The sequence below is a fragment of the Crocodylus siamensis genome, chromosome 3 (assembly GCF_052110815.1).
Source record: "Crocodylus siamensis isolate JL-2025a chromosome 3, ASM5211081v1, whole genome shotgun sequence".
NCBI lineage: Eukaryota > Metazoa > Chordata > Crocodylia > Crocodylidae > Crocodylus > Crocodylus siamensis.
Window position 1 is genome coordinate 141606589 of NC_143397.1, and position 27853 is coordinate 141634441.

Genomic DNA, 27853 nt, shown 5'->3' on the forward strand with positions numbered 1-27853 from the left:
CAGTTGGTGGGCACTCTTCCTGAAAGGAACAGAGAAGAAGCCAGAGACCAGCAAAGCCAGTTGGTGCAAATGCAAACGAAGGCAACCCCAGGTGGAGGCAACTTGGGGCTGCCATCGCCGCATGCAGTCAGCCCGCCGGGCCCCCAGAGCTGGCTCCTGGGCCGTAGGCCCGGGCGGAGGGCGGGCTGGGCCCAGCCGCAGCGCAGAGGAGTGGCAGGGCTGGGCCAGCGCAGTGCAGCGCCCGCCAGGCTCCGCCTCCTGCGGTGCTCCAGCCGGTGCGACGCGGGAGGGAACAAAGGAGGCCGAGCCGCGGCCTCCCGCCCCGCGCCCGGCCCCGGGGCAGCGCCGGCCCCAGCCCCGAGGCCACGGCCCCGCTGCCGCCCCCCGGGCGCCCAGGAGCCCCGCGCTGCTCCCCGCGCCACAGACAATGCCGCAGCCCCGCCCCGCCGGCGCCGCGCGCCCATTGGCTCCGCCGCCCCGCCCCGCATTACCTCACCCGCCTCCCGTTGGCGGAGCGGGGCGCGAGGGGGCGGGGCCGGCGGGCTCCTATATAAAGCGGGATCCGGGGCGCGGCGCCTGCAGCTACTGGGCAGGGCTGGGTTGGGTAGGATCGGTGCGGTGCGGTGCGGTGCCGGTGCGCGGAGCAGCAGCCATGCGGGAGATCGTGCACATCCAGGCCGGCCAGTGCGGCAACCAGATCGGCGCCAAGGTGAGCCCTTGCAGCTACCCCTGCGCCCAGCCGAGCCCCTGGGGGCTGGGCAGCCTGGCTCCTTCCCCGCTGGCACCTCGCGGCAGCTGCCTCGTCCTCTGCGCAGGGCGGGGGGCTCTCCCTGCGCTGCATCGTACACATTTGGGGTGGGGGAAAAATTGGGGTGGAAGGGGCCTAGCCCAGCCCCCTACTCCAAGCAGGAGCAAAAGACGGTGCCTTGCCCAGTGGTTCTGGGGCAGGAAGCTGCAGCCCCTTTTTTTGGGGTGGCAAATATGGCTAAGAGATTTCCCCAGGCATCCGCAATGCCTGTCACATGAAGGCTTTGCAAGATGTCTGCCACAGCACAACTGTGTGTGTGTGTGTGTGTGTTTTCCTTCCCTGCCCCAAATCCTCCGCAGTTAAAAAGCCAGTGGGAAAAATGAGCTGGCGTTTCCCCGGGGTGCCTTGAGTCTAGCCAGTGGTGGGTGCCCTCAATCCTAAAGCGTTGGGAAGCAGCGGTCTAGTTTGCGTGATGGGTGCTGAAAAGGACACACCCATGTTTCCCATGCCCTGTATATCTCTAGTAGCTCTCCCTCATTTTCAGGCTCTGGTCTTTGCTCGTCTCTTTCATGGCAGTGCTGCACGTTGGCCACCACAGCAGTTGCTGCTGCTGGGGAAACGCCTCTCTGTGCTGTCTCATTGATTAGGCAACAGTGCTAAGATTGCGGGTGCAGGCGTAGAGCAGTAACAAGGCGTGCCGGCCACGTGTGGGTATAGGCACTGCTAGCAGCCTGCCTCCTCCCATGATAACTGCCCTCCCTGCTTCCCTCCTGCCCCCCCGCTTGTGTTCTAGTTCTGGGAGGTGATCAGTGACGAGCACGGCATCGACCCCACCGGCAGCTACCATGGGGACAGTGACCTGCAGCTGGAAAGGATCAACGTGTACTACAATGAGGCCGCTGGTAATTGCATGCCTTTTAATTTTTCAGACTCTTGCAACCAGCCAGGTACCAGCTCATTACAGCTAGCAGAGCTGATGCAAAGGAACGCCCCAGCCACTACTGGTTCTTTGTCTAATGGATCCAGTTCCCTTCAGCGTGACTCTGCTGAATAATGCTCTACACTGCAGCAGTCTCTCTTTCCACCTCTCCCCTATCCCCCACCCCAGCCAGTGCATTACATTGGGAGTACAGTGGCTCTCTTATTAAATAGCTGCTGATTATGGTTCTAACACCAGGTTTTGTTCTTCCCACAGGTAACAAGTTCGTGCCCCGTGCAATCCTTGTTGACTTGGAGCCTGGCACAATGGACTCGGTCAGATCTGGACCTTTTGGGCAGATCTTCAGACCTGACAACTTTGTTTTTGGTATGTCATATTCTGGACAGCTAGACATACCAGTGTCATGCTTTTTTCCTTAATGCGATTACTCTGAAATACCATAGTAGATGTATTGACATTCATCTCTCTTGTTCTCACACATTGGGGATGCCCTATCTGTCTTATTATGTGTGACACTTAAAGGAACAATTCATCCTTTTAACTTGGAGACTTAAAGTGTCCAAACACAAACTAAGGTACGGTATGCACGAGATTCCGTTTACTAGACTGACTTAATCTTAATCTCCCCTGCTTAATAAGTAGGCTTAAATGCTTTTCTTATCTTACACAGCATCCTAAACAGATTATGAAGGTGTAGCTTTTGTGTCTCCAGACTAGTGACTAAAATAGCATCTTTCCATTGTGCCTTCTAGGTCAGAGTGGTGCCGGAAACAACTGGGCAAAGGGCCACTACACAGAAGGAGCTGAGCTGGTGGACTCCGTCCTGGATGTGGTGAGGAAGGAGTCGGAAAGCTGCGATTGCCTGCAGGGCTTCCAGTTGACTCACTCGCTGGGTGGTGGCACGGGCTCGGGGATGGGCACGCTCCTCATCAGCAAGATCAGGGAGGAGTACCCGGACCGCATCATGAACACCTTCAGTGTCATGCCCTCACCCAAGGTGTCCGACACAGTAGTGGAGCCCTACAACGCCACCCTGTCTGTCCACCAGTTGGTGGAGAACACGGATGAAACCTACTGCATTGACAATGAGGCCCTGTATGACATTTGCTTCCGCACGCTGAAACTCACGACCCCCACCTACGGGGACCTCAACCACTTGGTGTCGGCCACCATGAGCGGCGTGACAACCTGTCTGCGGTTCCCCGGCCAGCTGAACGCTGACCTGCGCAAGCTGGCTGTCAACATGGTACCTTTCCCCCGCCTGCACTTCTTCATGCCGGGGTTTGCCCCGCTGACGAGCCGTGGCAGCCAGCAGTACCGTGCCCTGACGGTGCCGGAGCTGACGCAGCAGATGTTCGATTCTAAGAACATGATGGCGGCCTGTGACCCGCGGCACGGCCGCTACCTGACGGTGGCCGCCATCTTCCGGGGCCGCATGTCCATGAAGGAGGTGGATGAGCAGATGCTCAATGTCCAGAACAAGAACAGCAGCTACTTTGTTGAGTGGATCCCCAACAATGTCAAGACGGCTGTCTGCGACATCCCCCCGCGAGGCCTCAAGATGTCTGCTACCTTCATCGGGAACAGCACAGCCATTCAGGAGCTGTTCAAGAGGATCTCGGAGCAGTTCACGGCCATGTTCCGGCGTAAGGCCTTCTTGCACTGGTACACAGGCGAGGGCATGGATGAGATGGAGTTCACGGAGGCCGAGAGCAACATGAACGACCTGGTCTCCGAATACCAGCAATACCAAGATGCCACTGCTGATGAGCAAGGTGAATTTGAAGAGGAAGGTGAGGAGGATGAAGCCTAAGGTTACTGTTTGTAAGAGGGACTCCAGTAAAGCAGGCATGTGTACCGAATGACTTCTGTTAGTGGTGACTGAAGCATGTTCTCTGTTGCAGTGTACTTAATTATCCTGTCAACCATGTGTAACCTTAACAAGGACCTCAGTGTAACAGTTTTTGAAGTCAAGTTTATTATGATGGCTCTTGTGTTTAATTCAATTTCAAGATCACATATAAAGGCATGTGTTCTATATTATGTCTGCTGTCTCACTTTCTTTAAAACTGGTATTGATGCTAACTTTACATAAATCTTTTTCCATCTCTTCTCCCTTCAAAACCCTTGCACCACAGTTGTCTTGTTGAGTTATAATGCCTCTCAGTTCCCCTTTTCCACCACCTCCCATTCCATCCTCAGACAAAAGCAGTTCTGTAGCCTGCATTTCACTCGGCAGATGTTTCATGAGTCTAACTTTTTATTAAAACATAACTATAAACATGGCTGAAACTCTCTCCACAATTTCTCAGAAAGGGGAATCAAACAGTACGTGACATGTTTGGGGATGGCTGGATAATAAAGGCAGACATGCAATATATGAAATCAACCTTGGATGGACTTCATCTGTCAGGCTTCTGCTAGGAATTTTTCCACTTCTGTGTTGAATTCCTCTGCAAAGCGCAAGTGTAGATTGTGCTTGCCTTCTGGTATCACAAGCAGCCTGAAAAAGATTCAAAGTCATGAACTCTGTTGAATGCATTGACAAGCAAATTGCTTAGGACCACTTTCTGATCTGGTTAGACAAATGCCAACCTGAAATAACTCCCTAACTTAAATGCTTTTCAGGTTAACTTGGCTGTAACAGCCAACTTCCAGTCTGTACTTGATTTAAAAACTAGTTGAGCTACTTCTTGAGTTGAACATCCAAGAGGGTTACCAGTGCTGCCTATAAAACTAACTTGCATGTAAGGAAATAAAAAACATTTTTGGTCCAAGCAGAATTCTGGTTCACAGGCTGTCTTAACATAAATTTCCAGAAAGCTTCTCAGTGCTGTTTCTGCTAACTGGAGCACAGCAGCTCTGCTTAGGTGTAGTGGTCATAGAAAGGGGAGATCTTTTTCTTCCTTGAGGGAGAGTATAGAAGGTGGATGACATCCTTGGTGAAGGTAGGTGAGAATGAATAGATATGCCAGCTGAATCCTGATAATGACCTATGCTTTGTTTTTCTCCCTCATTTTACTGCTACTATTACTAAAAAAAAAACTTCCAAAACTGAAAGCCTAGTTGGCATGGGAAGTCTAATAGTTCTTAAATTGATATGAGGCAACTTCTGCACTGAATTATACTTCAAACTAGCATATGCTTAAAAGCAGTGGTTCTGAAATTAAGTTATCTAAAACTTTTCATATTTTTAGAGTGTGCACAATAAGGCTAAATAATACAAGTTTCAGGTATGGTACGTTTCAAAACATCAAAGAGCTTCATACCATACACTGGACTTGTTTAAAAAAAAAGATGCCAGTCTTCTTTAGAATGTTTATCACTTAATACTAAGGAGATTCCACTTGCTCCTTCTTGTATTACACTACATTAATTTTTTTGTTTTTAGTGAATAGGTTCAGAGCTTAGGACCATCCCATCATGAATTTTAGAGCCAGTGCAAAATGCTTCTGGATATAAAGTGATTTGAGCTTTCAGAATGGATATTTCAGCATTACTGCATAACTGTTGGTTGAACAAAGTAATTTTTCTGGGTTTTATCTTTTTTCAACAACAAGATTCTGTCAGAACATATGCAATACTTGTATAACTTCAGTGTGACTTTTGGTAGAGGATAAAAGTTACTTTGTCTTAGGGAAAAGAGCAGTATTGTGTGAACCTACTCAGTTTTTGTGCACCTCGTGACTACTGAATTTGCTGTAAAGTACACAAAACTAGGAGTCTTGAAAGCTGACAAAAGATATGTAGATGTACAAATATATACCACTGCAGTAAATGCATTGACTTTACTGCTAAGGCCAAAATGCTTTTTTTTTTTTTTTACCTTGACTCTACAAAGAACAGTACTTGAATGGTATTATTGAGTCAAAAAACCCCAACCTTGCTGCCTTCTACCATTATATAAAATTAAAAAGGAAGAAAAATTTGATTGCAAAAGCAGGAAGTCAATAGGGATGCTAAGCTTTCCACAACAGCTTACTGTGGTAATATCACGGTTATCAATCTTTTCCACATTGGAACATAACTTCCCTTCCCATTTATTTATGTGAGGTGGACCACATAGTTTTGAACCCTGACATCTCTGCATAACCCACAGGTTGAGAATTAATTTCTCTGTACTAAAGTATGGCACCACGTACCTCTTCTTAATGCCCTATGTTAATCTAAGTTCCTTTTCTAGAAGTGTAAGTACTAGGTAGCCCTGGAGCACAGAGACAAAGTGCAGTGTAGCATCTTTACTTCAGGAGATGGCACTTTAGAGAATTGGAACAGCTCACCTAGATGTTACTGTGACATTTCTTTCTTCTAATCCTGCCTCCTTGGAACATGTTTAAAAAAAAGGCCAGCAGAAAGAGATCCTTGCCCATTTAGTGTTAAACATTGTGGGACATCCAGAGCACCAATGAGTGCACTGAAATCTAAGGAAACAGTAGGAATTATAAATACAGTTTACAGGAGAAAATGGAGCAGCCTGTAGTAAAAATGGCTTTTCCTATGACTGTCAATATGCCATCTGGATCTCGAATTGCTCACAGAAGAATGAATGTATATTTAGGAACTGGGTTTAGATGGTAAATTCTGATCTTAAGTCTTATGGAGAATAAATAAACAGAATTTACCCTGCTTTCCCTTCATAAAAATGGCTTCTGCTTCCCTAATCCTACTCTGTACTGCCAGTCTGGGCTGTTGGATGTATGCAATCATAAAATGGTAACACTAGCTGAGGGACTATGCTCTCTGAAGAGAACAAACAGGTGCTTTTCTACATGCTGCAACAAAGGGCTTCCTGAGTTTCTGAAGTGGGTGTTGCTTCTAGGCTTTCCTCATGTGCAAGGGTGAGTAGTGACATGTTTGTAGGCTGCTGCCTGCCAAAAATAATCACAGTCCACTTATAAATTTGAAGAAAAGCTTTGACAATGTTGCCTCCTGCCTACGACAAAACTTAATGGGAAAAAAATCAGTGTATAAGATATATTAGCATTCACTGCTATTTGGTAATACCTAAGCGTTCTGCTCGAATCCTGGTGTAGCTCAACTCTTTACTAACCACGGTTAGCTCTGCTGAAGGGGGATAGCTACCAGGTATCATTTGGCAGAAGGAATGTGGTGACAATGGTTTAGAACAAGGGGTCGACTCATCTGAATATATGTTAGGGTATGGTCTTTATTTTTTGTGTTTCACTTAGCTTTTTGCCCACCTTTCCTATTCACGTCGAACCATGGTTCATACAGTAAAAAGGGCAGGCTCTTTTAATTGTAGTATAACGTGCTGAGGATTTGCCATGCCCCGCTCTCCTGAGGCCTGGACAAGCTGCCAAGCTGTTTCATATTCTGTGTGTTTGCTGCTTCCCTTCCAAAACCATGCTTCAAGGATCTGTGGTGGTAGGACTCACCGTGCTCCTTGGATGCTCTTGTGAAGATATTCTGGGTGAAACTGTGGTACCAAAGGGTCTTTCCCACCATGTATTATAAGTGTTGGACACACAATGTATGGCAGTAAATGTTCACAAATGTTACCTGAAATTTTTTTTTAAAAAAAGTGTCAAGGTCACGCTTTTTTATTAAAAGAAATATGCACAGAAAATGAAAGCTGAAAATACTTTAAGAAGCTGGGGCCTCTATTGCAGTTCCTAGCCACTGGTTCCCACTAGGAAATATAATGTAGAATTATTCTAGGGAAATAAGTAAGTACCAAACTTATTCTGCCTCGTATAGAGGTCAGTACAAAGATTTCTTTCTCCATGGTGAAGTGAATAATAGACTTTCTCACTAACCACCACCAACATGTATCAGGCTAGTGCACTGAAGTGTTTCTGACACATTTTTCTTAACTTTTTACTTGCACATCCTCAATAAGGCATAAATCTCTTGTCTATAATTAATCTTTTCAGTCTCTGAGGTCTGCACCATCCCAATCTATTCTAGTTTGTTATGTGGTTACCAAGCTACAGGTTACCTGACTTGATTCTTACATTTTTTTTAAACCTGTAGTATCCATAACAATTTAGATAAAATATACAGTGCTATCAGCTTTTAACAGCTACCATTAAGACTACTATTCCTTTGTGTACTAAACAACCATTTGATACAAAACCACCATTCAGACAAAAGTTACTAATCATGCAAGCATAACTATAATGCATATTACACCTCTTCAACTGTACTTTTTGTTTAGGCAATTTTAAGCTTTTTCAATAAAGCAAGCGTTTCATCTATTTTATATCACCCCCTTTCTTCAGCAAATATATACTACAACTTAGCAGCCCTAGTGATACACTTATTAGCCCGCTTTGTCTGTTGCTACTGAAATTGAGTTTGTGGTACATAAAAGAAGAGAAAAAGATAGTTTGAGGTTATAGATTCTCAAGCAATCTTTAAAGCCTATTTTTTGTTGTTATTGCCAGCATTGGTGCATAATTCTGGTGTATAGATTCACTCCTTTTCCTCAGCTCTCAATTCACTTCTTGCTAGTTTTTAATGTTTCTCCAGCCATTTATCTATATGTATTCCCTTGCTTTACAAATTTGCCCACTCACCATTTTACTTAAAACCATTTTAATCCCAAGACCTCAAAGCACATTTTGATGTTAATTAAACTCCAGAACAGCAAATACAGAGGTTTCAGTTATTTGCCTAAGGTCATAGTCAGCAGCAAAGCCAGAAAATAAGCCCAACTATCTCCTTCAATGATCACTAGACTTCACTTCCTCCCTTAATAGCTGTGCAGCTATGTTCCACAACTCTGTGGAACTCATTAATGTCAACATGCTCAGTGAGGCTGCACTTTATTTTTACAGCTGTTTGCATCACTAGCTCTTCTACTCATGGAAGACAGGATCTCTGTTAAGTCTTTATTTGGCTACTAAGAAGTTTTTGTTCCTTTTACTTAACAGTCATGGAGTTCTCATTTGTTTTACTGTAATTTTCATCTACTGGTACTTTTTTCACAACCATGACTGATTTTAAATTCAAAAGGCACCTGCTCCATTTCACAGATGACCTAAAAACCTGAGACTTCAGTTTGGAAAGAAGGCGGCAAGGGGGGGATATGATAGAGGTCTATAAAAACCTGAAGGGTGTGGACTAAGTGAACAGGGACCTGTTGTTCACCAAGTCCCAGAATACTAGAACTGGGGGGTACCCAAGTCACCTAATTAGTAGGTGGCAGGTTTAAAACTAAGAAGAGATGGTGCATTTTTAAGCAACCTGTAGAATTCTTTGCCATAGATGGTGATGGAGGCAGATAGCACAGTCAGGTTCAAAAAGGGACTGGATAAATTCACAGATGATAAATGTCTTAATGGCTATTGAACAGAACAACTGAAGATGTTTCTTCTGGCATCTCTAAACTAATAATAGTGAATGCTAAGGAGAGTACTGAATAAGGAACAGATCACTAGAGATACCTGGTTCAGTACTCTTCCTGTATAGCATCTACTTCTGCCCCTCTCAGAGACAAGATACTGGACTGGATGGACTATTGGTCTGGCCCATTATGGCATTTCTTACAACTTTTAGCACAAAGTGCTAAAAAAGTCTCCTCCAATGTGCTGAGCACTGCTAGCTTTCACCAGTTTCAGTGGGTGTTGAAAATGATCTACTTTGGACTCAATTACAGTTAAATCTTTTTATTTGACCAGAGGGCCTCTCTGCCACAGGCATTTTTAATCTCACAGGTGTTGAAAATTCTGTGCTCTCTAAAGGAGATGGCAGTTATCTGCAAGCAGCAGATAGGCTGGCTTTCATAGCTAGTATATTCCAAGGCATCTATATTTCTATCTTAAAATACAGTCCTTCTTTAAAAAAAACAGTGCCAGGCTATATCTTGTAAGATGCCTCTAAGTTGGTGAAAGTTATCATACTAAGCAGCTGATATTCCTCTTACAAATCTGTCTCTGGACTTGAAGGATTAAAATGTGAGTGAACATTTTCCTTGTAGTCATATAAGGCCTGTTGTCTATCTTAGAAATATTAGCTCTATTACTATTTTCTGTATGAGGACTAAAGGAAAATGCAAGGAATTTTGAGCTCTTTGTCTTTTGTGCTCTGTCATGGATATATTTCTATTCAGTGGTTTAAAAATAATTGTGTTATAAATTGGAACAAAACTATTTTTCAGGTTTTAGGACCTGTCTTGTTTGCAAAGATCTGTATGAGGTAAGAAAGATGGTAGGGATTTTCAGAGTTAATATTTTAAAATAAAACTGTTGAGATGAAGAATTGTGACTTGTAATTGGATTTTAGGACCCTAACTTATGGCTATACTTGCAACCTGCTTTGCGGGTTTTGAACTATGAAGGTCTGAAAAGCCATGTTTCCTTCTCTGATTAATTGCTTGACACCTATTTGGAAAAAGAGGCTCAGCTCCTACCTACAGCAACTATAAAATATAACAAATTCAATGCTGTCTTCCTGTTCTGTTTGAGCAAAGGCTAACTACAAGTAAAAGAGGGGACGCAAGTAAACCTAAGGCCTGCTTAAAAGCAATGTTTTAGTATCTAAGTTTGTGGCGAGCAAAGCCAGAGAATCATCAGCTAATTATCTACAGAAGTTTTTTCTTCCTTTCCATCTCCCATTTTATAAAGGGTCTGCTCAATTTATGAGGGTGAGTCAGAGCTGGCTTATAACACTATATGTGTGTCTTCTTTTTTCCAGAAGCTTAAAGTACTGTTGAGAGATATGTTTTGTTTTTTTTAAACCCAGAAACCCTCTATGGATACAACCCTTCCAGGTTAGCACAGAAGACAGTTTACTACCTGACTTCTCAGCAAATTGAGATATTCCGTCCACCCAAGCTTCACAGGTTCTGGCAAAATATTCATGTCCATACATTTCTTCCATTGGCTTCCTGACTTTCTCACTCCATTTTGAAACATCTCGGATAGCTGTGTAAAATGATATTGAATATATTCAAGACATTTTCACTCAGTAAATTAAACCTGCATTTGATTACGGATCATGCCCATTTATCTATTTGGATATCTTTAAATCCAAGTACAAATATTTAATTTTGCATTCAAAATCCTGTCTGAGGCATGTAAGTAATTTGTGGGGGCAGAAAGGAAGAAGCATGAAAATAAACTAATCCAAGTATCTTTAGCTGAGTCCTTTCTAAATTTTAGGATCTAAATGACTGCCTGGCTACTGTGCTCATAAAGGTGAAGAAGTTTAGAGGTCTCAACCTTCATGCCTTCTGCCTTCAGGACTTCATTGGTATGTGCAGGCAAATCTTGCAGGATGACAACCCAAAATGTGGCTATCTTTAGAGAATAAAGTATAAGGTATTAACAAGATGCATTAGTTTTGAGGCAGTACTCTGTTCTAGTCCCTGGATGGAAACTCTCACATTTCGCAGTGTTCGTTGGAAGGGAGCCTTTACTAGGGGCATTCCAGGAAGCTGACATCATGATACATTTGCCATCATCTTTGAGATTCTTGTTTTCCTCATACTTAATGGTGTTGTTATGACTTACTAGATGCTGGATAAAACTGTATAAATAATCTGAAACTCTACTTTACTTTACTTGTCCCTTATTTTCCAGGTTTCTCTCTCTTCTCCATGTGTACCCCATTTCCTCCCCCTCCCCTCTGCCTGGGACACTAGGGTGTTTTTAATGTGGGGGCTGCCTGGAAGCTAGCCCTGTGATGGAGAGCCCTTGTGCCTCAGCCAACCCCTCTGCAGCATACAGAGCTGGGTTGGAGCAGCCCTGGGCTGGCAGCCTGACCACCTCCCGCCGTCGGCCAGGGCTGCTCTGACTCGGCTCAACATGCTGCAGTCCCAGGTGGATGTTCAAACAGTCTGCCAGCAAGCAATAAACTCCAGTGCAATGTAGTTTCTAGGGTCGGAAGGGACCTGAACAGATCATCAAGTCTGACGCCTGCCCTGGGTAGCAACGAGTGCTGGGATCATAATACCCAAGCCAGATATCTATCCAACCCCCTCTTGAAGACCCCCAAGGTAGGGGAGAGCACCACCTCACTTGGGAGCCCGTTCCAGAGCCTGGCAGCCCTAACCATTAAGTAATGCCTCTGGATATCAAGCCTGAACCTGCTCTCAGTCAATTTGTGGCCATTATTCCTTGTTATCCCAGGTGGCGCCTGGGGGAACAGAGCCTCCCCCAATTCTCGCTGGTCGCCCCGGTGAGTTTATAGATGGCCACCAGATCCCCTCTCAGTCTTCTCTTGTGGAGGCTGAATAGATTCAGGCCCTTCAGTCTATCTTTGTAGGGTCTGGCCTACTTTGGAGTTTATTACTTCTAATTAATTGCATGTGTAGATGTGCCCAGTGATAAGCAAGCTTGCTGTACTGGTCCATGGGACAAAAATAGAACTTGTGTTTATTTAAAAAATAAATAAAACTTAAAAGCAGAGAATTCTTCATGTACATGCAGTTAAAAAGAACTCTTGGCTGAAATTAACTGAAAAATTATATAAAATCAAGTAAACATTTTAACTTTTTTTTAAAATGGGTGATATCAATTTATATTTACAAGACTTTCACTTGTAAACTAGACAGTTCCAAACACTGGGTAGAATCTCTGAAGGTTTTTAAATCAGTATCCAGTGGCTTACGTGCTAATACAGTTATTTATATCTACAGAAAATCTGGTCTGTGAACTCTTCTAACTTGTTTTAAGGTTTTTTTTGTTTGTTTGTTTTTAATTAATTAAAAGCTAAAAGGGAATTTCCGAACTCAGTGGCTGCCTTTGCCACTTTGTTGAACAGTGACAACTAGTTAACACTAGAACCACTACAGTAGAATCAACCAGAAATCCCGTGCCCTTTTACTTGGCAAAAATTTTGATACTACCCTACAAGGAATTTCAATGGAATTAAAACAAATTAGTAACTTTATGTGAGAGGCAAATATTTTTGTAGGTGACATCTTTTACTAGACCAACTTTGCAGATGGGATGGATTTAGACAAGCTTTTAAATGCAATGCTTTCTTCTTCAGGTCCCATAATTTTACATGGCATTTTGTGGTAGACTATAAATGCCTAGAGAGGAAAAAGGTACATGCTAGGATCTAGCGTTTGCACATTTTTAAATACCTGTTATTGCTAGAGACACTTTCCCCTAACTTTACTTCATTTTATCTAGAAGTTTTATCTAGATTCCCAAATCTTGGGAATTGGTCTTGTTAAATTCTAAATCTACTCTTGTATTTACAAACATGGGACACTTCTGCTTTCTGTGCTGCTTACTTTTAATTTGTCATGTTTTCAACTGTACAGTGCAAAAAGAAACCAACTTTTTTGCCTTCAGATTTTTTTCCCTTTATTCACTGAACTGATCCATACCGTTGTAAAGTTTAATATCCTCCTTGGTGACACTGGAGTTTGCTCCCCAAACAACCAACTTATGAATAAGAGATGGGTACTTCGCAGCTGCTATGAGTGCTGTAATTCCACCATCACTCCATCCCAGCATTGAGAACTTCTTAAACGTCAGTGCCTTTTATTGGTATAAGAAAATTACAGTGAACATCCCCAGTCTTTGCTACTAAGTGGTTTTATCTACCTGCAATCAAATGTTTCTTGAAAGCTAGCTATGGTACACAGACTCATATGAAGAAATTGCAAATACAGTTGAATTCTAATTAATGTGAATAACTGAAATGAAACTACAGCTGCATTGTATCTGTTAGACAATGGAAGGCTTAGAGACTATATTAAGGATACAGAAAATGATGTGTTCTCCCAAACATTGCTTGAGCTAATTATAATGAAAACAAGACCTTTAAAATGACTTTTAAAAAAATGTGTTATTCAATATCTGTGATGAAATGTTTTCAGTAGGTTTACCACTACCTTTGCTGTAGAGATGAAGCTGTGTTACGGTGCATGATAGCACCTTAGACAAACCTGAGAGGAAGTTAGCAATGAACTGTAGAAAATTAAAGGGTTAATATGATCTGGAAAACAAATGGCTTTCTGGTATTTTAGTCACACATACGTTTCCCCCCCGCAAAGATCTGTCCTCCAAAATTGGGGTGCATGTCTGAAGCACAAACTGATTTCCATTCACCCCAGCAGGAGCTGTGTTGCCAAATAGCTACCTACCAGCTTTTCTCCACAGCAGGTGGAGGGAGGATCAACCCAGTGTCAACCCTTTCACAGCCATTCCCAGCTTGCTGGCAGACAGACTAGTTGGTAGCCGACTGGCAATGGAGCCTCTCCATGAAAAAGCCAGTTCTAGGCCATGATCCTAGAAAAGTCTCTAAAAGCTAAACAAGGTGTTTCTTATTTGCAGGAGCAAGGACGAGAGGGGGCATTATGTGAGGAAAATATGGTAAAGGTCTATTGAAACTTTTGGGTGGCTACTTGAAGATAGCAAGGACTGGTAGAGACCAAAAAGAGATGAAATGGGGACTGGGGGGTGGGGGGTGGTAACACTGGGAAATCAGGCTTAACTGGTCCAGGTTTTGAAGATAACCACTATATTTGCTCCTGAATATTGTAGGCCCAAAATCTTAAATATTGGAGTAAGCAGTTTATTGGTACCAATCCATACTTTTTCTGTGCTCTAAGTTAGCGGCATGGTTTTAGCACATGGTAAATCAGGGGTGGGCAAAATACAGCCCATGGCCTGTGGTGGGTCCCTCGGCCTCACCCAGCCCAGGCGTGGGAGGCAGCCCAGGCCATGGTACATGTGTCTGGTCCCATCGCCCCCTGGGCATGGAGATGTCACCTGGCACAGCCCAACCTATCCCAGTGTGCAGCTTGGACATGCAGGGAGATGTAGTCCATGGCACTGAGGTGGGCAGTGTAGTGGTCGGACATGGCTTCCCAGTAGTCTCTGCCACCCAGGAGCAGGTGCATGTCCCACTGCTGCTGGACCCCAGCCATGATGCTCAGGCACCCTGGGCCCATCTGCCTGACATCCACTACCGAGAGCACCAGACAGCTGGTGAGTAGGCAGGGTCTCCATGGAGACCAGCCTGAGACTCCCATGGGCAAGGCGTGCTCAGCTGAGCAGATGGGATGGGGCCGTGGGCAGACAGGCAGGGCCAGGGCCAGGGCCAGGGCCAGGATCGTGGGGCAGTGACAGTGCCAGGCTGGGGCTTTGGGCAGAACCACAATCCACTCCCTGCTGGTCCCTGCGATTGGGCTCCAGTTCCCTGCTCTGCAGATTTTGCACACCACAGGGATGTGCAGGATGCAGATTCCAGGTCTGCCCCAGGCCCCGGCCCCACACTGTCACCAACCCATGATCCCACCCTAGCCCCACCTGCCCGTCCCACTTCTGGACACCACTCTCTGCCCTCCCGTGGTCCCATCTCATCCATCTGGTGAAGCACACCCTGCTCACAGGGGTCCTGGGCCGGTCTCCATGGAGACTCCCACCCGTTCCATCCAGCACCCACAGCAGTGGGTGTGGGGGCAGACAGGCCTGGGGCCAGCCAGTGTAAACAGCTGTGACAAGGGGGCTAAGGCTGGGTCAGTACCCCTTTCCCCTTCCCCTGCTGGTCTTCTGATCATAAGGAGTTCTGGTGAGCTCTTGAAGTGGCACTCCAGGCAAAACATAATTGCCCCCTTCAAAAAATAATTGCCCACCTCTGGTAAATGCAAAGCTGAATTGAGGTCACTTAGTCTTGATCCTAGATGTGAACTACAGTTGGTTATAACAGTCCATTTTAATTGCTGCTTTATGACAATCCCAGTTAAACATTTTGATTTGGATGCAACACCCTTTCCTTAAGGAAGTCCCTGAACATTACTGTAGTCCACAAAGATCTTACTTTGTCCTCACTTGTATACTGCTACTTGCAGGATTTGGAGATTCTAGGTCATCACTTCTCTTGCACCAGAATATGCTTGTGGTGGATGGGAAGAAGGAGGCTGTAGGAGGGTGCTGCTGTGTTACTTGTAATGACATAAAGGAGCCTAGAACAGTGATTCTCAACCCTGGCCTGCCATGAGATCTTCTTATGGGTGCCACATAATGTTAGCATTGTTTGCTGTACAAACATCTATACAGACATTTCAAATAGGAGTCTAGAGTACCAAAAATCTGACCTGCGGTGGTCTTTTTTTGAGCTAGCTGAATCAGAAGAATTACTCTATTTCTGAGACGGTGCTTTGAGCCAAAAAGGTTGAGAACCACTGGCCTAAAAACTCAAAGGTATCAACATTGTACAGGCTGTTACTCTATAATGTTAAACAAGGTTTGGAGTTCTGCGTACAGAGACTTCTGGTCATTTAGACCCAGAACAAATAATTGCCATAATAATCTTTCCACAGAAGATGTGGAAAAACATTTACTTTACTTAATGTGAAGTGAGGCTTTTATATGCCTTATTCCCATTCTCTCTAGCATGACAGAGGCTTACTAAAGCCTCTGCATTGCTGGTCTTCTACACAGTATTTAAAGATGGCATTAACTGTTCATTTTGGAGAACAGTGAGAAAGTTGGTTGAAATGATCTGGACCTGTTGGTGCTGGGATAAAATCATGCTTTCTTGAAGAAAGAACTGGTATTAAAGAGTGGGGAAGAATAACAGACAGCAAAAATTCAGTTTCTTATTTTGGCACTGGTTCTTTCTTGCAACTTCTCCAATGAGAGAGAGAGGCACAGTGCAGGATCTCATTAGCCTTTCCTTAACCTGGCAAATTCATACCAGTCTTCGGCTATGCAACGTACTGCCTGAGTCTGTAATTTTAAAAGGCAGGTAAAAAATAGTGGGTTGCAAAAGATAAGGTCCTGGCTGTCTAAGCCAGTCTACTCATACAGAAGGTAAAAAAAAAAGAAAAAAGAAAAAAGGCGGGGGGAGGGGAAGAAAAGAGAAGAAATGAGGTGAGGAGGAAAATATCATCCTTTTCCTGGTGTACCAGCAAAAACACAAGTCTCACACTCCAGCTGGTAGTCAGGACACTACCAAAGCTGCTGAAGGTGGTAAGATCATCTAGGTTCTTCCTGGCTCAGTCTGGTCAAGTCATCTCTTGGGATGTTATAGAATCATAGATAACTTGGGTTGGAAGGGACCTCAGGAGGTCATCTAGTCCAGCCTCCTGCTCAAAGCAGGACCATCCCCAACTAGATCACCCCAGCCAAGGCTTTGTCTAGCAGGTCTTAAAAACCTCCAAGTATGGAGAGTCCACAACATCTCTGGGTGACCTGTTTCAATATTTTACTACCCTCCTAGAGAGTTTTTCCTAATATCTAAACTTAACTTCCCTTGCTGCACCTTGAAACCATTACTCCTTGTTCTGCCATCTGCCACCACTGAAAAGAGTCTATCTCCATCTTCTTTAAACCCCACTACAGGTAGTTGACGGCTGCTATTAACCCCTCTCTGTCTTCTCTTCTGCAGACTGAATAAGCCTACTTCCCTCAGCCTCTCCTTGTGTGCCCCAGCCTCAAACATTTTCACTGCCCTCTGATGGACTCTCTCCAATTAGTCCACATACTTTCTGTAATGGGGGCCAAGTACTGGATACTGTGATCTCATCAGTGCTCAGTAAAGGTGAATAATTACTCCCTTCTTTTGCTGGCAATATTCCTACCAGTGCAGCCCAGTATGCCATTAGCCTTCTTGCCCTCATTCAGCTTATTGTCCACTGTAACTCCCTAGGTCCCTTTCTGCAGGACTGCTGCCTAGCCAACCAGTCCCTAGTCTGTAGTGGTTCATGGGATTGTTCTGTACTAAGTGCATGACCGTGTACTTATCTTTATTGAACCTCATGAGATTTTCTTTTGGTCAAATCTTCCAACTTGTTTAGGTCTCTCTGCATCCTAACCCTACCCTCCAGGTATCTACTACTCTCCAACCCCCACCCCTCTGCCCCTTCCCCCCACCCCCCTCAGCTTGGTGTCATCTGCAAAGTTGCTGAGCATGCACTCTATTCCATCTTTCATGTCATTGAAGATCTTGAACAAAACTGGCCCCAGGATTGACCCCTGGGGCAGTCTTATTGATATCGGCTGCCAACTAGATATTGTGTCATTAACTACTACCTTTTTGGCCTGATGATCCAGCCAGTTTCTATCCACCTAACAGTCCATTCATCCAGTTTGTAATTCTTTAGCCTGCCTACGAGAATGTTGTGGGAAACCATATGAAAAGCCTTGCTTAAATTAAGGTATACCACACCCACTGGTTTCTGGCATCTACAGACCAGGTCATCTCATCATAGAATGCAATCAGGTTGGTCAGGCATGACTTGCCTTTGGTGACCCATGCTGGCTGTTCCTAATCGCCTTCTCCTCCAAGTGCTTAGAAATGGATTCCTTGAGGACTTACTCCATAATTTCTCCAGGGACTGAAGTGAGGCTGTCTGGTCCGTAGTTTCCTGGATCTTCCTCCTTCCCTTTCTTAAATATGGGAACTATATTTGCCCTTTTCCAATTGTCTTGGACTTCTCCTGATCATTATGATTTTCAAAAATGATGGCCAGTGGCTCTGCAACCACATTGGCCATCTTCCTCAGCACCCTTGGGTGCATCCCATTCAACCCCATGGACTTATATACATCCAGCTTTTGTAAATGGTCCCTAATCTGTTCTTTTGCCACAGTTGGCTGCTCACTCCCTCAATTCAGTCTAGTTTTAACTTCTCCTGACTTCTACAAATAACTTGAAAACATAGGCTGAACTGGAGTTTTCTGATACTGGACAGCGTGAGGGTGCAGGACAATGGGAAACTGAGGATACCTCCCTCATTCAGATCCCCATATCCAATGTGATGGTACATGTGTTATCTTACAAATACATTGTAATGTTGTGCATAACTTCAGAAATATTCTTTCCTTACTGTGCTCTTGGATGAGCTTTCATTTGCCTTGCATGAAAACTGACATGAGGAGTATCTGCTTGAATTTGCAACTAGTTTGCAACAGCAACACAAAGCAGCATGGGGTGTTAACGTGGAAGTGCAAAAACATAGTTCATGCTGATATTTGATCATGTTAGCATAAACTAAAACATATTGATGTAAATGTGTTTGCTGGTTGTTGCCACGCACAATGGTAAATACTAGACAGTTTAACATGTTGTCTTCTCCCATATTAAATTTTGTTAGCTTATTGATTCAGATGATTTGGGGTACAGGCCTAGTCTCAAGCTGTCTCCAGAATCTCAGATTTCATGATTTTAAAGCATACAGAATTACTAAGAAAACCTCAGAAGTATGAACCAAGCAGAGGATCCTAGGGTTGGAGTCGCCTGGTCCAGCACACTGCCACAAAAGCAAAATGCACTGTTTCTAAACCATGGGAGCCAAACACCTAGCCCATGGAGCCACATAATTCAGCCTGCGGGTCGCTGGTCTGATATGCTGGCTGGCCCTGGTCTTGTGCACTGCGTGTTTCCATGGTAAAAGGGGAAAGTGTATTTATCCTATGTTTGCTGTCACATTTATCTTGGCTTACTAATCTCACTAGGTAGAATCTTTTGAGAAGTCTAAATTTTCATTTTCCAGTGGTTCTGCAAGGTTGCTCCTAAAAAAGAAGTACTACTGGCTTCACTAGTCCAAACTTTCTCTCATGAATTTGGAATCTTATTGCATTGCCAACACTGTTAATATAGCCAAAGAAACAGTCCGGTATAACATAATGAATTCCACTCATAATCTGCCAAAAAGGTAGCTATTTTTTTCACTTTATTTGGGAGTTAGTGTGGTGGGGGGTGTGTGTGTGCATGTGTGTGTTATTTACTTACACACCCATTATATAAACAGAAAAAACAGCACTTAAATATATCTGTTAATTTCAAGAGCTTATAAAACAGTTTTTAAAAACCAAGGAAAGCAATAGCGGAGCTGAGGAGTGTTCCTTGTACTCCTGCAAATTTTGCAAATTGGACTGGGTGTGGCTTCAGGAATCATCTAGCTCCCTACTCTAATTATTTTACAAATAGGCCTTACACTGGGGAAGTGTCCAGTCAGTTGGCAGGATCAGATGCTCTCTGGAATGAGTTGTTCAAGGGAAAATTCCAAAGTTCTGCTTGCTGAGAAATTCTGTATGAATTAATTTTTGCCACGGAGCTCTTCAGCTGAATGTGAGTATTGTTTTTCAAAAATACATTACCTGGGCTTCAAACAACTCTACCCACAAGCCTCTTAGGGCAAAATACTCTGGAATGAGAATGTACTGTTTACTTGTAATTAATTCCCATGGAATACATGAAAGGTTTTACCAAAGGGAATGTAAAGAAAATGCAAGCAGGTTTCCAAGAACCAGTAGCTTCCATCATTTTAGGGCCTCATTTAAAATTTTTTGTGGGTTTTTTTCCCATAATTGACTGTTAACAAATTATTACTGTAAAATGCACACAATTGTATACTGCATTCTCCCCTGAGTTGAGGAAAACAAGGCTCGTTACCTTGGGAAAAGATTTACCTGCATCAGATCAACAGCATCTTTTGCATCCCTTTCAAAGAAATCTGGAGGAAAATCTCGAGGTGGAGGGATGGAACGTCCATATCCTCGAGGATCCCAGGCTATTATTGTGAAAAGCTGCTTGTTCAGAGACTTCAGCTGAGGTCCAAAATCCGTCTGACCACACCCTAAAAAAATTTCGGCCAAATCAATTAATCCATAATGGAACTCTGCTATAAATACTACCAATGGATGGGTGGAAGCTCTTACCATTTTAAAAAAAAATTAGGAAAATCCACAAAATCAAAGGACCTTGATCTTTGCTTTACTTAGCTAAGCTTTGTAAAGATCAAGGGATCAGTCTCCCATTAAAATATCTTTTAAGGGTATTGTAATACAGTCTAAAGTGATCTACTACAAACAAGGGATTAACACTGTCAAATATTGTAGGAATCATAAATCTGCCTAACTGATATTTGCTATGGAAGAAACTTCATTTAATGGAAATGAAATGGGAATGGTAATTACAACTGCTTACACAGGACAAAATGGATAACAGTGACTCTTAGGGTGTCATGACTGTTTTAAATGTGCCACATAATATTAGCATTGTTAGGTGTGCAAACACCTACAAATGGTTCACAAGATAAACCCAGAGATGTTTTTATATAACAGATCCAGGTTTTTCTACACTATCCATTTCTATTTAAAAAATACAAGTGAAAGCTAAGAGGTGGCACCCATTGGAAAATGCCTAGCATCTAACAAGATTGAGAACCATTGGGATAAAATAATTTGCTCACTGGGGAGGCATTTTACTAGTCATGGTGATTAACCAGGTAAAATATTCATCTGAGAATTTCCTGAAGCATCTACGCCTCTGATTCACTTTCACAAAAAACAAAATACTTTATCAATCCACTCCAAACCAAACAGCTGTTCTTCTAGGGCTAAGTACAGACAGACAAAAGTACAGACAGTCGAGACTAAGTCAATTTTATCCTTGCAGTTTATTCTAAACTGTGTAGATTTAACTGATTAGCAAGTGAACAGACACTAGCTTTTGATTTTGGAAATGTAGCCACATGCCTGCAGTAGCCTAGGCCAAAAGCCAGGGGGTGCTAGAGCACACCTCCCTGCTGCTGGAACACACAGCTTGGGCCAAAGTTTGCCCACCCACTCTGTAAGGTGGGGGGAGTTTGCAAGGGAGGTACAAAGCCTGGAGATTCAAGGCCAATTTGAAGGCCAATTTGAAGAAATGAGACAGTAACATCAATACCTGGGGCACTTAAACACTCAGTCATCCCCATTGGTGCTGTGCTGAGATCAATACTCAAAATGTACAATAAAGCAAACTTGCTGTGCTCTGGAGGCAAACAAACAAGAGCAATGAAGGGAAAGAGATATGACACTACATCACTAGGAGCTGTTCCTTCCTTTTAGTATTTACCATGTCTGTGATCAAACATGCTGATTTTTGGATCCTAAAATGATAGAAAATTAGGGTTGGAAGGGACCTCTGGAGGTCTAGTTTAGTGGTTCTCAACCTCATTTTGTACCAGGACCCATTTGTAAACACCGATGGCCAGTCTTGACCCAGTGCCACTCACCCCCAGCCCCGCAGTGTGTGGATGCAGGGGGTGGGTATGTGGGGCGGGGGGGGGGGGGGTGTGGGACACAGGGAGCCCCAAGCGGCCCCTTGCAAGCTGGAAATCTGACAACCTGCAAATGAAAAGCCATAGTTTCCCATGGTTTGTTTTCCTTTAAAGGAGAATCCACTTTAAAGTTTATTCACGACCCTTTCACGAATTCTTGTGACCCATTTTGGGTCACGACCCATGGGCTGAGATACTGATGTAGTCCAACCTCCTGCTCAAAGCAGGACCATCCCTAACTGTCATCCTTGCCAAGGCTTGTCCAGCTGGGTATTAACCTCCAAGGATGGATACTCCGCAGCCTGTCTTGGTAGCCTGTTCCAATGCCTTACTACCCTCCAAGTGAGAGCGCTTTTCCTAATATTTAATCTATGCTTCTCTTGCTGCAACTTGAGGCCATTGTTCTTTGTCCTGTTATGTGCCACCACTGACACCATAGTCTTTGGAACCACCCTTCAGGTAGTTGAAGGCTGCTATTAAATACACTCTGTCTTCTCTTCTCAAGACCAAATGGGTGTTCATAAACATGATCCAGGGTGGAGAGGGGATGCTTTAATTAGAGAGGCTCTCTGAGTGCAACATCATGAGTATTCAGCATCCTGCACTTCAAAATGGCAGTGGGGTCACTTAAACTAAAAGCTTGTTCAAGGAGCTTTAGTTCAAGAGCCCCTGCTATCATTCTGCAGTGTGGGGATGCTCAGTACACATGAGACAGAGGCTTCTGAAGTGTGTTAATTTTAACACACTCCAGGAGACTCAATTTTGATAGTCTAATCTGATGCATGCCAATTAGCACACGTTGGAGCAGACATCCATAACATATATAGCTGCTCAACAAGCTCAGTTCCCTCAGCTTCTTCTCAGAAGTCATGCGTCCTAGCCCCCCTCACCATTTTCGTTGCCCTCGACTGGCCTCTGGCCAATTTGTCCACATCCTTTCTGTAGTGGAGGGCCCAAAACTAGATGCAGTACTCCAGATGTGGCCTCACCAGTGCCAGATAGTGGGGAAGAATCATATCCCTTGATCTGCTGGCAATGCTCCTACCAATGCAGCCTGTAAGCTATTAGTCATCTTTGCAACAAGGGTATGCTGTTGGCTCGTTCAGCTTATTATCCACTGTAACCTCTAGGACCTCTTCTGCAGTCCACCCCATCTTCCAGTTCATTAGGAAGATACTGAACAAAACCAGGCCCAGGATGAGCCCCTGGGTCACTCCACTTGATACCAGCTGCCAGCTAGACATCGAACCATTGATTACTACCTTTTGAGCCTTATGATCCAGCCAGTTTTCTAACCATCTTACAGTCCATTCATCCAATTCGTACTTTCATAGCTTGCTTGCATGAATGTTGTGGGAGACCGTATCAAAAGCCTTCCTGAAGTCAAGGTATATTGCATCTACTGCTCTCCCTGCATCCAAAGAACCAGCCATCTGAACCAGGATGGTCAGGCATGACTTGCCCTTGGAGAATCCAAACTGATCAACTTCATCAGTCATCTGAGACCCATTAATAACCTGCCTATTTGCTAAAGGAGTCATCCTTCGACTGAGGGACTACCACTGCAGCTGGTGACCTGTCTTTTTGACAGTGGTGTTTCTTAAAGGCGTATCAATTCATCCACTGGGCTGCTTCAACTCAGAAGATGCTATTAGAGTAAATATCTAGAAACTATGATTAATCTTGTTTAGCCAAAGACTAACAGGGGAATAATTTAAGCCCAAATGTTCCTGAACCAGCTGTCACTAGCATTTAAGAGCCTCTGTTAAAATGTCTCACTAGAAATATGCCTCTAAATACCTCCTCTTATATCAGTCTTGAGACACGGCAAAAACTGTGGACAGGGCTCTGCAAAAGTGCCAGGGATCTGAAAAGAATCCCGTTGCAACTATTCTATACAGCCCAATATAATTAGCTGGCTTTGTTTGGAAGTGATTTTTTATTTATTTAGTTAGTTAGTTTTGTTTTTGTCCCTTTCAGTCTGTTAGTAGACATTGCCAGAAGCAAAATACCAAGCTAGGTGAAGAACCTTGTCTGGCTAAGTGAAGAAGCACTTGACTGATCTGAAGTGATAACTGTAGTATATTATACAGGCTAATATAGTAAAGAGGGTTCAAATACCCTGCATGCTTTCAGGAGCAAGTTTTAGCCCTTAACTATTTACTTATTAATAAACAGCACTTGGACATTATAAGTTGTCAATAAGACTGAAAGATTAATGGCTTATATTTGAGATGAAGGTTGGCTGGTTGGTTGGTTTGTTTTAAGCAATGTATAGCGCACACAGCCTCATGTCTATAATGCTTAACAATCAATTAACCTTACTTTTATTACACTTAAAGGTACATTTATGCATTTTATAAGACTTATGTCAGAAGATCCATATTTTAACAGGCAGAATAATGAACACTTCATTATTCCAGATGCACTTCCCGCATTTTGGTGTTTTTCCTTTCTTCTCTTCCTATTTTTTCCACTCTATCTTTCCTAGAGATTTTTCCAATGTATATATCTTTCAGGTATTTTATGACAAAACTTCTACATCAAATCACATGGCCCACTTTGCAGGCCATTTTCCTGTAATTTACTTAAACATGTGAACAGCTCCAGTCTTTTCCTGACAAGAAATGCTACTAAGCAAATAAGCAGTGTTTTTTCTTTCAGCTGTATAAAAGTTTCTCAGTGCTCCTAAATTACTGAGTGCTTCACAGTAATAATCCAATATGGAAATGACAAAGGCATGGATTGCTATTGGCAAGACTGGCATCTAAAAGTACAGGTTGCAGCTTTTAGCCAGATGGGTATCTGGTCACTGCTGCTATCCAAGTTTCTAAAAGCAGTCAACAATAATACCAAAAATAACCACTGAAAAATTAGTAAACTGAATAGCAAAAAGGTGAACATAAATTCCAAAGGAGCCATTTTTCCCTTTTGTGAGAAGGTCCTTGTTTAAATAAGATGTAAATGCTACTATCATTATATTCATTGTTATAGCTGGATTTGGAAAGCAACAGTGTTTTTACAGCTCATCATTCAGTACCCATTATAAAAGGAAAAGCCCTGCATCTCTCTCACTGTACCCTGCTAAGTCATTTACACTGTGCAAAATGGAGATAAACCATATCAAATCAAAACAGCAGCACTTTGCATAGGTGTAAGGGACTTTGTACACTGTAGGGAAATGGCAACTCAAGACAGCATGTTTGCATTTTGAAGTGTCTGGTATTCTAAATAACTTCAAAGTGGGTACTTTTAAAATACCTTTGGCTTTTTCCCCATAATTCCATTACATGTAATCAATTGTACTGCCTTTCTTTTAATAAGATAGTTCTGCATAATAAATGAGTCTGTGCATTCTAGTTTTAGAGGAAAAAATGAAAATATGTGTTTTAAAAAATGATACTAAGATATGAAAGCTCCAGACCTAACATTCCGGGAAGTAGCAGAACCGCATGATCTCCTTGTCCTGTCTGCTGGTAATGCAGGTAGACTCCATTCACTTGGATTTTAGCAGAGGTTACTGAAGTGCTAGGAGACAATAAGAAAATTATTAATCAAGCTGATAACTTGTTGCTATTCAGCCATTCAATGGAATATGCATTAAAACTAATATCTTGTTACAGCATAGTTGGATATAGGTATCAATGCTAATTCTACATGCTGAAAATGGCACATCTTGATTTGCTAGGTTCCATTTAACTTTCCAAACGAGGGTACAAAGCAGTGCTTCTCAACTGCGGTGCCAAGAAAATCTGTCAGGGATGGAATGATGCCTGTGCTGCAGGTACAGCCAGGTGATGTCTTCAAGTGTTTTTGGTTTCCAGGAAGCACATCCAAATTGGGGAAACAACTGCAGCAGGAAAAGGCGCTCCTGCTCGTACAACCTGATATGGGCAGAAGTACCCCACCCTCTCCTGCCATACCTATTCAACTCCTGGTTTTGGCTCCAATGTGCCTCCTGGAAACTAAGGTATGTGGGGAAAGTTTTCACCTGGCTGCAGCAAGACCACAACAGCCTGGACATGAATGCCGCTGGTGCAGCACCACAGCCAGCTAAAACTACCCCCCGTACCTGGGTTTCCAAGAAGTGCGTCAGAGAGGCAGGTGTGACAGGAAGCAGGTGCTTCTGTTTCTGTTGCATTTATCTCATAAACCTAATGCAGGTCACAGTGCCTGTTCCCGCCACAGCTCTTCCTCTCCTGGTTCCACACATGCTTTCTAGAAACAGGTGCATGGTGTCTGCAGTGGAAGCATCCATCTCCAAGCTCCACCTCTGCTCCCAGGTGGGACTGTTTCACATGCCTCCTGTTTCCAGGAGGTGCATGTGGAGCTAGATCTGGAAGGGCTGTTCCATGACAGGGCATGCCTGCCTCCTTTAGGCTTATCTGATGAGCCTAACACAGGCAGGCATACACATGTGGACCTTGTGATGGAGCTAGCAGCAACACCCAGTTGTTGAAGCACTGGGGTAAGGTGAGGCAGCACAACAGTGCTTCTCAACCACTGCCAAATTCAAAACCTGAATACCCTGAGCTTTTAGTATATGAAGAAACCAACCTACTACACTACTGGAACGTGGAACCAGGAAGGCTCAGGCATATGACTTCTTTTTTTAAGTGCCAATATTGAGCAGCTCAACAACTCTTCTGTTTTAAGTAGGTTTCTGTATCTTTTGGACCATAACCATAGACCTACCTGATATTATATTAAGAAACACCATACTGGGAGACCCCCTTCCCTGGCTCAGTGGCAGAAGTAATATTGTACCCCACCTCATCATAGCAGGTCATCGCTCAGAGCACAACACAGTATTTTATGACAAGTTGCAACACTGTGAGATCCTGCTGGAGGTATTCAGTTTGTGTTGCTACAGTCACTAAAGGCATATAATCAGAACCCTTTGTCTGTTGCTCCTCAGCACTTGCACTGTTTAGTGCCCATATTACGCAGTAGGAATAAATGCAGAAACATACTTGGGACTAGTAGGAGGTTAGCTACTGATTCAAACAGGGGAAAAAAAGCTAATTGTTTTACTGCCCCTCCCAGTCTAATCAAGTTATCTGGGTCTGCGCATGCAAGGTAAAGGGGTATAGCATTCCTGTTTGATTCTCTTGGAGGTATACCCCCAACCCCTGAGTAGGTGGGTGGAGACAAGTTGAGGAATAGCTAGTGCATAGCCAACAAACCAGCTGGGTTAGAAGTAGAACCAGAAAATGTGCCGTGGATACAAATGCATTGTTTTCCCCCCTTCTCCACCCCATAACCAGGTTCAAAAGAAGAAGCCCATCCAATAATGGAGGGACAACTAGTGGAGACCAGTGTTTTTTAACTTCTCAGTAAAAGGGATGGGGTATATACATTTGCATGCCCACTACTGTAATTCCAGTGGAGTTGCACTATTAGTAATATGATAATGGGAGATTAAGGAACAACTTCAGTCTAAACACGTTAAACATTCACTGAGGTGTGTTGAAAATAGAATGTGTTAAAAGGAAACTTCACTGTGTTACTAAACACCTTCTAAAATGGCTGTATTGGGTAGTGATTGTTGTATAGTATCTTGTTCTCTGCTTTTGACTACACCCATCTGGTTTCAATTACTAATCCACAAAGCTGTGCAGTGAAAATAAAAAACCCCCCTGCAATTAGGGGATGGAACCATTAAATTCAATTTTGTGTCATCTGAGTAGGTATTGTTGTTTGATTAGAATATGCTACCGCTATACAAAATGCTTTAGCAGGAAGAAGTATGAGACTCAGACTAATGTGATTTTTACAATACAAGAATCCATTACAGCTGTGGCAAAATATAATAGCATAGGAAAAATCCAAAATAAGACCACAATTGGATCTGCTTAGTAACAATTTCTCATATCATCTGCAGTTAATTAATTGATAATTGATGTAATGGTAACTATTAGCTCTCTGCTAAATCAACTAATTATTTATTGAAATATAATTTACTTTATGTAATGGGTTTCTACTGATATTCAAAGTAATATTTTGATCCATGAGAACAGCTATGCAGTAGAACCAAAGTTGATTTTGCCAGAAACATGCCTTTTTACCTCTTCAGTTTGTTTCTTTCAGGGTGTGCTAGAACAGAAAGGAAGAGAGTTACACAAGTCTGAGCCAAACCCCAGCATAAGATCTTTGCTCTCTGTGGCAGGGCACTGTGTGTGCCTGCC

General features: G+C 43.4%; 2 protein-coding genes across 2 annotated transcripts in view; one reads left to right on the forward strand and one right to left on the reverse strand.

Moving 5' to 3' along the window:
* Window positions 1–553: 553 nt before the first annotated feature.
* LOC149868918 (tubulin beta-1 chain) lies at window positions 554–3731 on the forward strand. The gene is made up of 4 exons (XM_090039369.1): window positions 554–709; window positions 1542–1650; window positions 1944–2054; window positions 2441–3731. The coding sequence occupies exons 1-4, from the start codon at window positions 653–655 to the stop codon at window positions 3499–3501; spliced, it is 1338 nt and encodes a 445-aa protein (XP_089895495.1). The 5' UTR covers window positions 554–652; the 3' UTR covers window positions 3502–3731.
* A 199-nt stretch (window positions 3732–3930) lies between these two features.
* BPHL (biphenyl hydrolase like) overlaps window positions 3931–27853 on the reverse strand; it is a 31844-nt gene continuing 7921 nt past the window's right edge. Inside the window, exons 2-7 of the mRNA XM_090039370.1 lie at window positions 25090–25193; window positions 20032–20198; window positions 12994–13147; window positions 10448–10576; window positions 7085–7208; window positions 3931–4191 (exon numbers count right to left, since the gene is read on the reverse strand). Coding sequence (XP_089895496.1) covers window positions 4098–4191; window positions 7085–7208; window positions 10448–10576; window positions 12994–13147; window positions 20032–20198; window positions 25090–25193 — 772 coding nt within the window. The 3' untranslated portion in view covers window positions 3931–4097. The remainder of the gene's footprint in view (window positions 4192–7084; window positions 7209–10447; window positions 10577–12993; window positions 13148–20031; window positions 20199–25089; window positions 25194–27853) is intronic.